This window comes from Microtus oregoni, unplaced genomic scaffold (assembly GCF_018167655.1).
Source record: "Microtus oregoni isolate MIOR12 unplaced genomic scaffold, Mior012 000031F_ref0000149, whole genome shotgun sequence".
Classification (NCBI taxonomy): domain Eukaryota; kingdom Metazoa; phylum Chordata; class Mammalia; order Rodentia; family Cricetidae; genus Microtus; species Microtus oregoni.
The window spans coordinates 20,242,574-20,254,952 of record NW_024543090.1 but is presented as its reverse complement, the minus strand read 5'-3'; the positions used below and the strand labels follow the sequence as shown (position 1 = coordinate 20,254,952).

The 12,379-nt window shown below is 48.9% G+C and overlaps 2 protein-coding genes across 2 annotated transcripts; both read right to left on the bottom strand.

The window, feature by feature from the left end:
• Positions 1–3,360: 3,360 nt before the first annotated feature.
• Positions 3,361–4,245, bottom strand: LOC121465525 (60S ribosomal protein L6-like). Its single transcript, XM_041678735.1, has one exon. The coding sequence runs from the start codon at positions 4,243–4,245 to the stop codon at positions 3,361–3,363; it is 885 nt and encodes a 294-aa protein (XP_041534669.1).
• A 6,082-nt stretch (positions 4,246–10,327) lies between these two features.
• Positions 10,328–12,368, bottom strand: Chst14 (carbohydrate sulfotransferase 14). Its single transcript, XM_041679147.1, has one exon. It carries the CDS (start codon positions 12,293–12,295, stop codon positions 11,165–11,167), a length of 1,131 nt encoding a protein of 376 aa, XP_041535081.1. The 5' UTR covers positions 12,296–12,368; the 3' UTR covers positions 10,328–11,164.
• Positions 12,369–12,379: the final 11 nt, after the last annotated feature.

Genomic DNA, 12,379 nt, shown 5'->3' with positions numbered 1-12,379 from the left:
AATAAATCTTTAAAAAAATAAGAAGAAGGCCGGGCGGTGGTGGCGCACGCCTTTAATCCCAGCACTTGGGAGGCAGAGGCAGGCAGATCTCTGTGAGTTCGAGACTAGCCTGGTCTACAAGAGCTAGTTCCAGGACAGCCAGGGCTACACAGAGTAACCCTGTCTCGAAAAAACCAAAAAAAAAAAAAAAGAAGAAGAAGAGCTATAAGAAAGAATGCCAAAAACAGAACAATTCTTACCATTTCTCAGTTGGTATGCAGGGCTGTGAGAATATATCATTCACAGAAGAGCGTTTATAAATAAATAAATAAATATTTAAAAAGAAAGCTAGGTGTGATGATTTATTTGATCCTATAATTTCAATACTTGGGAGACTGAAAATTGTCATGAGTTTGAACCAGCCTGAGCTAGAATGAGATCCTGTCTCAATGAGATTCTTCCTATTTGGGATACTGAGCCAGCCAGGAGAATTGCCCCAGTTCAGGGTTCATAACAAGGCCCAGTCTTTTTTTGGAGAGAAAGATAAACTTAAAGTAACTCCAGTATTCTGGAGGCAAAACCATAAAGATCAGCACAAGTTTGAAGCAGCCCATACTACAGGGTAGGAACCTGTTTTACACACACACACACATACACACACACACACGCACAAAACAAAAGCAGAAACAAAAATTTAAAAAGGGCATGAACTACAGGAAGAGACAAAAAAGCACTACGAACTGTGGGCAAATGGCCCAGCCCGGCATTTCTCCTTCAGTGAGAACAATTCTAGAGCTCCGATGTAGGTTTGTTTTTCAAATAATGATAAACATGAAGCTGAGAACACTTATGCAGCAGGGTGAGGTAATGCATCCCTGTTATCCCAGCACTAGGGACTCAGAGGCAGCAGAACCAGCTCAAGGTCACCGAAGCCAGCCTGGGCTACGAAAGATGCTCGCTCTAAAAAGCAACCAATGAACTAAACAACAGAAATACTGATATGTATTCCGTCATGAACACGGCAGGGTCTAACGTCAGTGCTATTTTAGCATCTGTAAAGTGGCATAGACATGTTGGTACCTCCCATAGAAGACAGTCAATATTCACAAAAACAGGAATTTACTAACTTCTCAGAAATGTATAAAAATGATGTAACTTTCTCCGCAATTTACCCCTTTGATAATTTTCGGGTTCCCTAAGGGGTCCTGAGAACCCCAGCTAAAAACCATTGACCCTAAACCTTAACTTAAGTAAAATGTGCAACGTCCTAGATCTTTCCTCAAGATTAGGTGATTCTCTGCTTCTGTGCTAAGGCCAGGAGAGGACCTGTTCTGTGAGTTTGGATAATTGGTACAGCAGGCTGGGTGATTAAGGAGGTGCCCAGGTCTCCCACAGAAACCCAGAGCCAAGGCGGCCTCCAAGGATGCCTGAGAACCTCTCCTGGCATGATGCGGTTCACACCTGGATCCTCCCCTCTCGGCCTCACTGCAGCATTGCTGTGCAGCCTCCTCTACGTCCTCAGACCCTCCTCCCCACAATCCATGGCATGATGTGTCTTCCAGGCCACACAGGAAGGACCCCAAAGATACAGCTTGCCCCTTGAGAGGAGGAGAGGAGCTCCCTTGATGCAAGAACCTCCCTGTTTGTTAGATTCCTGGCCGTGTGGAAACCCCCCCAGAGCAAAAAGGACCCAGCCACTCATTCTGTCACCCCCTCTACCCCCCCCCCCTCTGGCTGGAAAGGGCTGAAATGTCCTGGAGTTGCTAAGCAACAGGACGGAATCCAATGATGACTGTACCCAGAGAATTGCTACCCCCTCAGTATTGCGCAGTGTGTAAGCTAATGCAGCACTTTCCTTGGCGGTCTAGAAAGGGGGTGGAAAAGAGACACGATTTCTGAAGTGACCCAAGGGAGTCAAAACAGGCTGACCACGGAGGCCAAGCTCATTGTACAAAGTAGGTTGGAGCCGTCCCCACCTCAGGCGCACTAATCTTCACCACACCAGGACCTGCCAAAACCTAAGATGGCTCAGCAGGTGAAGGCACCTGCTGCCAAGTCTGATGACCTTAGTTTAATTCTCAAGAGAGCTGGCTCAGTCATTAAGAGCGCTTGTTCTTGCAGAGGATCCAACTTCAAATCCCAGAACTTAATCGGCAGCTCACAACCACCTGTAATTTCAGTTCCAGGAAATCTAACACCCTCTTCTGACCTCAAAGGGTATCAGGCATACACATGGTACACAGACATACATGTGAGCAAAACACTCATGCACATAATAAAATAAAATAAAATAAATAAAGGTGATGGTGCACACCTTTAATCCCAGAACTCTGGGGGCAGAGGCAGCCAGATTTCTGTGACAGAGTGAGTTTCAGGACAGTCTTGAAAAATAACAGCAACAACAACAACATAATAATAATAACAGTAGTAATAAAAACAAAATTCAAGAATGCTAAGAAGCCAATAAAATACAGCACAGGATTCTTGCTTTTTTTTTTTTTTTTTTTTTTTTTAGGTTGTAAGAGTCATTTTTTCAGACAACTGGAAAACTTGAATATGGCTTACATAGTGCTGATGTTTTGGGTGCAACGTCTTAACTTTGATGACAGCAGTGAGTTATGCAGCAAAATGTCCTTTTTCTGATGGGGGGACATGCTAGAGTTTTGGGGGCCTTAGCACCAGAGTAAAGGTTTAACAAAACATACACATTCAAAGAGGGAAAACAAAGTGTCCAATGCTAACAGGAGAATCTGGGTTACGGTGCTCATTGTACTATTTTTATAACATTCCTGTAGGTTTGAACATTTTCAAAAAAAAAGGGGGGGGGAGCTCAAGGCTTGGCACAACTAGCCAGTCAGGATAAATCAGTCTCCGGATGTGTGAGCTGATTCTTATTCCTGCATGAGAATGGGCTAACCAAAGAAACGGGGTAGCAGAGCCGTGGAAGGAGATGTTTCTGGCGTGGACTTGAGAAGCTGGGGCCTCCCTTCTTCTGCCCTGCCTTCCAAAGGGTATAAACAGTGTTCCCAGACACACAGAGATCTCCTGCATGGGTGGTGGCATCACGCTCTCCACTGTGGGAGGAAAATGTCTGGGCCCACCCCGCCGGGTCATCAACCAAGTTCCCAGCCTGGCTTTTCCATGTCACCTCTGAGGCCTGGGCAGGAAGGATACTCTCAGTCCTCAGACTTGCTGGAGACAGCACTCTGACTGAGAAGGGGGTGAGTTCCGTCCTCTGGGAGACTCACCTGTACTGGGGTGCCAGTTGCTCACTGCAGCACTGACTAATCCCTTCTCTGCAGACTTCAGCCACTTATTTAGATACATTTCACCTTTCAACTCTTTTTATTTTATTTTATTTTTTGAGACACATAAAGTTGTTTAATTAGGTTCCAGTTTGTGAGGATACATCCCATTGGTCAGACAGAACTGAGAGCGCAGGTAGCCCTGCAGCTGAGGAACAGCTTTGATCTTTGGCAGAATCTGCGAGTCCACCACTTTCTGATCAGCCTTGCGCTGCTCTGTAATCTCATATTTCTCCTTCTCTGTGTCAAAGATCTCGCCCTCCTGATGCCTGGGCTTACGCAGCTGCTTTTTCTTAAAGTAAGCATCAGTCAGGTGTTTGGGGATTTTAACTGTGCTGATATCAACTTTTGTAGAGGTGGCGATGACAAACTTCTGATGTGTTCTTCTCAAAGGAACTCTGTTGAGGGCAAGAGGTCCTGTCACAAGCAGTAAACCACTGCCCAGTTGCTTCAGGAAAACCACTCTCTTGCCCCTGTGGCGCCCGGTAAGGATGATGATGACAGTCCCAGGAGTGATGCTGGCACGCAGGCGTCTCACATGCTGACTGAAGGGCTTTTTGCCATGGCTCAGCAGCTTCCGAGGCACATCTTCAGTAGGATAATACCTGGGCATTTTTCGAAGCTTAACCACCCGGGTACCACCATTCTTGTCACCACCAACTGGTTTTGTGACAGTGGCAAGGACCTTTTCCTTTTTCTTCTTCTTTTCAACCTTGGTTTTTGCAGCTGTGTATTTCCTTTTGTACATGGCCTTTCTGGAATACATAGCAGATCGGGAGTACCTGCCAATTCCTCTAACAAGGACTGGATTTCGGCTGCAATGGGGCTTCCCCTTCTTGAGCTTTTTAGCCTTAGGGTCACCCTTTTTGTCTGCACCAGCGGCAGGGGCATCACCGCCAGCCTTCTTGGCTGCAGGTTTCTTCTCTTTTGTGTCAGGTTTCTCGCCTTTTTCACCCGCCATCTGGTGAGTGACCTCGACCATAGCGGGCCCTGCGCGGTGGCCCTCGGATGTCCCCTGCCTTCGGATGGACCAGGATAGGGGTCCTGGGAGCGGCTCTCGCACAGACGCTCAACTCTTTTTATTTTTATTTATTTTTTATTTTTTTAATTGAAAAAAAATTTCCCCTCCTCCCAGCCTCCCATTTCCCTCCCCCTCCTCCAGTCCTCTTCCCCTCCCCCCATTCCTCTCCCCCTCCCTCTCCAGTCCAAAGAGCAGTCAGGGTTCCCTGCCCTGTGGAAAGTCCAAGGTCCTCCCCCCTCCATCCAAGTCTAGGAAGGTGAGCATCCACACTGGCTAGGCTCCCACAGAGCCAGAACATGAAGTAGGATCAAAACCCAGTGCCATTGTCCTTGGCTTCTCAGCAGCCCTCATTGTCCACCATGTTCAGAGAGTCCAGTTTTATCCCATGCTTTTTCAGTCCCAGTCCAGTTGGCCTTGGTGAGCTCCCAATAGATCAGCCCCACTGTCTCAGTGGGTGTTTCAACTCTTTTTAAAGAAACTATTCTTTAGGGCTGGAGAGATGTCTTAGCAGTTAAAAGCACTGACTGATCTTCCAGAAGACCTGGGTTCAGTTCTCAGCACCCACATGGCAGTTCCCAACTCTAGTTCCAAGGGATCCAACAGACACACACAGACACACATGCAGGCAAAACACCAAAGCACGTAAATACAAACCAATTTAAAAGAAAATATTTTTATTCTTTCTTTCTTTCTCTCTGTGTGTGTATGGCGAACAGAGAGAGAGGGAGGGAGAGACACACACACAGAGACAGAGAGACCAAGACAGAGAGAAAGGAGCTTACAGGTGCTTGCAGTGACGGATCCCTGGAGTTGGAGTTACAGATGATTGTGAGCTCTCCCAATGTGGGTACTGGGAACCGAGCTTGAGTCTGCTGCAAGAGCCTGCAACCTTCTTAACTGTGTTCTCCTTAGTCCTAGTCACTCTTCATGATAGCGGTTGAATTGTTTCTTCCATTTGTAGGGCAACAGGCTCAGAGAGGGTTTAAAGTCTTTGTGACTGCCTCCTGAGCAAGAGTCTGGATCCAGGACCTCCTGACTCCTGAGTTCTCACAACACTGCTTCTCTGGATCCTGGTTGTGTGTGTGTGTGTGTGTGTGTGTGTGTGTGTGTGTGAGAGAGAGAGAGATACTACGCAAAACTCCACCCCCAACGTGGTCAGCCAGCCCTCAGAAGTTAGTGAAAGTGAGAAGACTGAGCTCAGAGAAGAGGCTCCTGGCAGATTCTGAGTAGGGACACGAGAATTTGCTCCCTCTGTGACCTTTACTACCACCTGGACTCCCCCCATAACCACCGTCCGAGACAGATAAAACCCTCAGGGAAGGCTGGTTGGGTTATAAATGTGCACACAGCCCTCTCTGACTTTTCTTTTAGGGACACTGGTTGATTTCTAAAAGCGCGCCTTTTGGGGAATTCCTGTGGTCACCCACCCTTTGACTCCTGGGCATCTCTCTTAGTCTCATCTCTCATGACAAGCCTGCCTCACATGGCCATGTCCCTGCTGGTCCCCTGCTGTCACAGCTTCCCTCCCGAGTCTTGGAAACTCAGGATACCATCATGTCTAGGCCAGGTCTTTCCATTCTGGGCCCCAAATTTCTTAGTGGGAGGAACACTTTCACTTCCTTCCAGCTATCATTTCTTTTTTTCCCTTTCTTCCTTCCTTTTTTTTTTTGTTTGTTTGTTTGGTTGTTTTTTTTTTTTTTTTTTTTTTTTTTGAGACAGGGTTTCTCTGTGTTGTTACTGGCTGTCCTGGAATTTGCTTTGTAGGCCAGGCTGGCCTCCAACTCACTGAGATTGCCTCTGTCTCCCAAGTGCTGGGATTAAAGAAGTGCGCCACCACCATCCAGCTAGTACATGGGATTTTTAAGGCTCTATTGCCTCTTCATTGAGGGTGGTGACTCACATCTACATCCCAGCATATGGACGGCTGAGGCAGGAGGCCTTCTGGGAGTTGGAACCTAGCCAGGACTACATAGTAAGTTCTAGAACAACATGGGCTACAGAGTGAGACCTTACCTCAAAAAAAAAAAAAAACAAAAAAAACAAAAACAAAAACAAAGCCAAACCAAGTGGAAAGCAATAATAATAACACCTATTGCCTATAATACTCTAGCAGAAGTAGCAAGGCCAGCTAATCTCCTCCAGGGCTAAGAAGGGCCATAGTCAGGTGAGCGTTTTAGGCAGGTTCCTGTCCCTAGACCGTGATACAGTGTTTAGGTCCATCTGTCTGCAAGCTGGCAGCGAGGCAGGGGCTGTTATAATAGGTCTGGGGATATCACCTGCCTCCTGGCAGGAACGCCTCACTAAAGAGCCCCCCTTTTATTTTTCTGCTCCCCAGACCTCCACATCTCAAAGTCAAGGCTGCCAAAGCCTTCCTTCTACAAGGTTACAGGACCCTGGATGACCTGGCTTGGCCTTAGTCCCCCTTATGCCCCCTACCTACAATGACAGAATCAGGGCTGATCCCACAATGCTACTGGCCTTGGCGGGGACTGTTCTGCTGGACCAGGCAGAAGGGAGCTGAAGAACTGGGGAGCAGCGTTACTAGAGAACAGGCTTCCTGCCCGGTGGCAGTGACAAAGGCCCTTGCAGAGGCCTTGAGTTCCATTCCCACATCTGGGCTTGGGAGGCTTACAGCTGCTTACAACTCCAAGTGGCTCCAATACCTTGCTCTGGACTCCTAAGGGACCAGCACACATGTGCACATATGTATATGTTGATGTGCTCTTTCACATAAATACAAATAAAATATGTTTAAAAATCTGAAGGAGGACTGTGGTGACACACACCTTTGATCTCGGCACTCAGGAGATCTCCATGAGTTCAAGGCCTGGTCTACAAAGTGAGTTCCAGGACAGGTTCCAAAGCTCCAGAGAAACCTTGACTTGAAAAAAATAAAACAAACAAATAAACAAACAAAAAGTTGAAGCTGGTTAGTAGTGGCACAAGTCTTTGATCCCAGTACTGGGGAAACAGATTTCTGTGAGTTTGACGCCAGCCTGGTCTACAGAGTGAGTTCCAGGGCAGCCAGGACTACACAAAGAAACCTGTCTCAACAACAACACCCTCCAGCAAAAAAAAAACAAAACAAAACAAAGCAAAACAAAACATTTGAAGCAAACAAATAAACAAGAGGTTTGGAGATGAATAAAGGCTTCAGGATCTGAGTTTGAATCCCCTCTGCCCATCCACTGCTGAACACAGTAACTCTTGTGCTCCTCTGAGGAGACAGGAGGTGACAACAGGAGAATCTCTAGAAGCTTAAAGGTCATCTGGCCTGGCGTCCACAGTGACAAAACAGCAAGGACCCTGTCTCAACGCGGAGAAAGGCAAGGACACACTCAAGGCTGCCCTCTCACTGCCAAGGCTTTGCTATGGTATGCACGCGCCCCGCCCCCCACCTAATTAAATATTTAAGAAACAAAAGCCACAAAGGCTCACTGGTAGAGCGCCGGCCTAGCATGAGCAAAGAAAGGCTATCCTAGGAGCCTGGTTCCTCTGGTGACTGGATCACCTAGAAGCGAGGGTTCTATATTCTGCTAGGAAGGTGGGTGCCTTTCTGGCTTCCTGCAGGGTTCAGTATGGTGTATCTTCCTGAATGGAGGGGAAAAGACCTGAGCGTTTAAGGTGATTTCTTTGCAGCAGCTTCAGACAGGCAGAGAAATGGACAGGTTCTGGGACTTGGAAGTGGAGTCAGGCCCAGACTCAGGTGACCCTACAGAAGTTAACGCTCATCCCCATGCGTCCAGGGAACCTGAGATGTGGGCAGAGTTACTTTTGAGGGGCCCTATTTCTCCAAGGAGCCAACTTATAGCATAGGGTTTTTCTCTGTGGGATCACAACTGACCCAGGGAAAGGCAAGAATTCTAAAGAAATCTAAAAGAAGCAGTTTTAGCATCCAGTCCTGAAAAGTCCTTGTGATGTGAGCCCACAGCACCCTCCAGCTCTGGCCTGGGCACCCAGGGTAAGCCTGTTCCCACTAGAGCCAGCAGGGCCTCACAACTCTCCATCATTTCCTTGTGGACCTTTTTTTAAGAAGTCCAGCAGGTGCTGTTTGTCTTGTTCTCTCCACTCTTACTACTTCACTTCTACATCACAGCTGTCCACCTCTGGCCATCAGGATCCCTTGTCTGCCAGGTTATCAAGAACTGCTACGCTAATCCTATCAAGGACCTCGTTTGGCCTTCCCCCTTCCCCTTTAGAGGGTGTTGCTGGCCAGTTAGGCTGGGCTTATTCTTTCCAAATAAGAGTGGAGAAATCTGCCCCTGTCTGCAAGCCCATCAGTCCTTCATGCAATCCTGGCTTTCTATCCTTTCTCCTCTCTATTCCCACCTTCCACAAACTTTCTAGACCTCCTGGTGTGGTCGGTTGGCCCATGTGTCTGTGTGTCTGCCCTTTCTTCCCTCCTACCTGGGAGGCATGTATACCTGGGGTAGACTCTTTGAATGGGCTGCTCGATTCCTACGTCTGTAAAATACGATGTAGACACTTTAGAGAACTGAACCCCTCTGTATTAAGTGGAATGAAGAGGAGCCTTGCATTCTCTGGGCTTCCTAGGTTGCCTGTGCTCAGTGATTCTAGATAGGTTACCAATTAGGTGACACCCAAGTGAGAAAGAAAGAGAAGGGAGCGGGATAGGAGGACTCCTCGAGGCTCCTAGGACTTAGTGACAGTATCTTCTTGTAATCCTCAGCTCTCCCCTTGTTCACACATTACCTTCTTCTTGTTTGAAAATGCTGGGGTAGGGATGGGAGCTTCTCCATTAAGGGGTTTTCCTAGTAGGCACGGTGGTAGGCATCTGTAATTCAGGCTGCTCCAGAGGCTGAGACATCAGGATTATAAGTCCAACCTAGGTATAGTAAGAACTCGCCCCACACCAGCTCAAAATAAAAAAAGTATAGCCGGGCCACCATACCTTAAAAAGAAAATTAAGCCAGGCAATGTTGGTACATGCCTTTAATCCCAGCTCTCAGGGAGGCAGGGGCAGGCAGATCCCTGTGAGTTCAAGGCTAGCAGAGTGAGTTCCAGGACAGTCAGAGAGATACACAGAGAAACCCTGTATTGAAAAAAAAAATTAGCCTGCATGGTGGCCCACATCACTCGGAGACATGAGGCAAGTGAATCTCTGAGTTCGAGGCCAGTCTAGTCTACGTATCAAGTTCTAGGGCAGCAAGGCTACATAGAGACAGAACTCTGTCTCAAAAAACCAAAAACCTAAAAACCAAACCAATCAAAATTAAAAAAAAAAAACAACCCAAATCAAAACCAAACCAAAATTAAAAAAATAAAACCACCAAAACCAAAGCCAGAAAACAAAACAACAAAGTCTCCAAAGTCTCCCTGTCTGCCCTAAGACAATGCAGAGCCCACGCTTCTTATTCATCCCTCTTCTTCTCTGCCTCACTTCACCTTTAATCCTGTGTGTTTGTGTGCATCTGTGTGTGTATTGGTACCCAGAGCTCAGAGCTGCTGGATCCCCTGGGAGCAGGAGTTCCAGGCAGCTGTGAGCACCAGAGGTGGGTGCTGAGATTTGAGCTCCAGTCCTAGATTTACCCTCTGAACCACCTCTCCAGCCCTCATTCCAGGTACCTACGTGTGCTTTGTACCTGAGGGCACACTGTATAGCTCAGGCTGGTCTGGACCTCCTGTATGTACCAGGCTGACCACAAACTCTGTCCGTCCCCCTGCCCCTGGAGTTCTTGGATTAAGAGGTGTGTACACTCCCCTCTTTTGGCTGATGTCATTCTTGACCGGCCTTGCCTTTTAAAATGGCATCTTAGAAACTGAGTCTGTGAGCCTTTTAGAATTCCCAAAGGCTTCATCTTTAATTTAAGGCCCCAGTGTGACAGGGGCCACTGGACACTGGACCTACGTAAGCAGGTTTAGTTAGGTCTTACTGCTCCTAACTGAAAGCTTCCTCTTTTGATCTGGGGGGCAAGCATGTAGGGGTCTCCTCCCCACCCCCGCAACCATGGGAACTGAGGGCAATCACAGAAAACACTCACTTTGTATACAAAACAGCTTTATTAAAAGTCAGTCCTTACAAAGATTCTATCAATATATACACATTTAACTGGGCATAGAAGCTCATGCCTTTAATCCCAGCACTCAGGAGGCAAAGGCAAGCAGATTTCTGGGTTTGAAACCAGCCTGATCTACGAAGTGAATTCCAGGACAGCCAGGGCTACACAGAGAAACAAATAATGTATGTATGTATACACACACATTTTAAATAAATGCATTAGACAAATGACAGCCAGATACACAGGCCAAGACACAATCTCAAAGGCTTTGTAGGGAAGGGAGGTTTATTGAAGATGCTCCAAGAGCCCTAGGAAGAGGTCAGGCGTACGTCTTTGGATGCTTGAAGGGCTGGATCTTAGAGCTGTGAGGTAAGGGCCCTACTTTCAGTTTTTCTTTCCTTGGGAAAATGAAAAATGTGTAGGGAATTCAAAGTCTGGAGTAGAAAGGCTCAAAATTCATGTCCAAGGCACCACAGCTCGCTCCAGTCCCGAGGTCCATGGGGTGAGCAAACGGGGGTCAGAGCCATTGGTCCCAGGCGTGATCATGTGCTCGGCTGGTCCCACCTTTGGGATCTGGCCACAGGTTACGTTCCGATGGACCAGGTGAACAGCACAGGCCCAGCAGCAAGGGCCCTGGAGGCAGTCTTTAGATCAAACATATGACTTGAGTAACACTTGTGTCTGGCCCTACCGTGGACAAGGACAGCCTGAGTCCCAGCCACTGAGATATGGAGACATCTAGAGAAACTGGCAAGCCCCAGAGCCAGAGGATTCTCTGAAAGGTACCTCGAAGCCGATGTCATTAAAACCAAACTCCAAAAGTTGCCGGCTCACTACTGTCACTGGCGACAGGCTTCCCTGGTGACATTGGGCAGTGGATACGCAAAGAGGGAGAAGTCCAGGATATACTTAGGCAGCACATCCTGAAGCAGGGCTCGCGGGACATTGCACAGGTGGTAATGCAGACTTTCCGGGCTAGCCGGCCGGTACCAGGCCTGGCGAGCTGGGAACCGGACATGGGGTGGGGCTCGCACCCACTCGAGCACCTGGTTGGCATCAGCCTCCAGCCTCTCATAAGAACCCACAAAGTCGTAGTGCACAGCACATGGTTGGCACAGGTGGTACACAGGCATCCAGTGCTCGTTCATATGATCAGGATCCTCATCCACCAGGTATCTCAGGAACTCTGGGAAGGTGACATCGTCCCCTGCAGGACTGGGGCCAGCTCCAGCCCTGTAGCGCCTGACAATTTCAGCTCCATAGCGCTGCTGATACTCTCGGATTTCCCCAAACTTGTTGCGGTAAGCAGACAGGAGGCGTTCCAAGGGGTCTCGCACAAACAGGAACTTGAAGTAATGCTGCAGACGATAGCGAATCTCCTCAGGCCGCAGGTCTGCCAGAAACACCAGGTCACTGCGGTGGTCCATCTTGAGGCGGACGTCCACGTTGTCCAGGACGCCCGCCAGCACCTTCAGCACGCGCTTCCAGTTAGAGCAGGCCACTTTGGGGACGTAGCAGTAGAGAAAGCGGTAGCGGTCACTTACGAGGATGTGGCGAAGTAGGGTGCGCCGCTGTCCCACCGGCAAGTCCCAGGGGTCCCGGGGCATGCCCGGTTGTCCGCACACCGCCCTCAAGGTCCGGTTTCGGACGTCCTCCCGCACTTGCAAGTCCGAGTCCCCAGCATCCAAGGATAGGCCTCCAGGCTTGGGAGCTGTCCCACGCCAGGCCGCGCCTTTGTGACTGGAAGGATGGAGGGGAAGGGGTTTCATCTCCGATAGGATGCCCCGCTCGATCATGAGCAGTAGCCCGCTGGAGGCCACGATCACTGCAAACATCAGCATGGACGGCAGCAGCAGGGGTGGCCCCCCGAGCCCAGCACGGGCCCTACTCAATGGGGCCCGCCTCGGCGTGCGGCCCAGGGGCTCGGCGCCTTTTGGGGCCGCCAGTGGGGTCAGAGGGCGAGGAAACATGGTGATCCAGGCAGACTTGGCCGATCTCGGGACTGCTGGGGAGGCGACTGCAGTTGGGGGCTGGAGATCTCGGGGCGGGAGGGT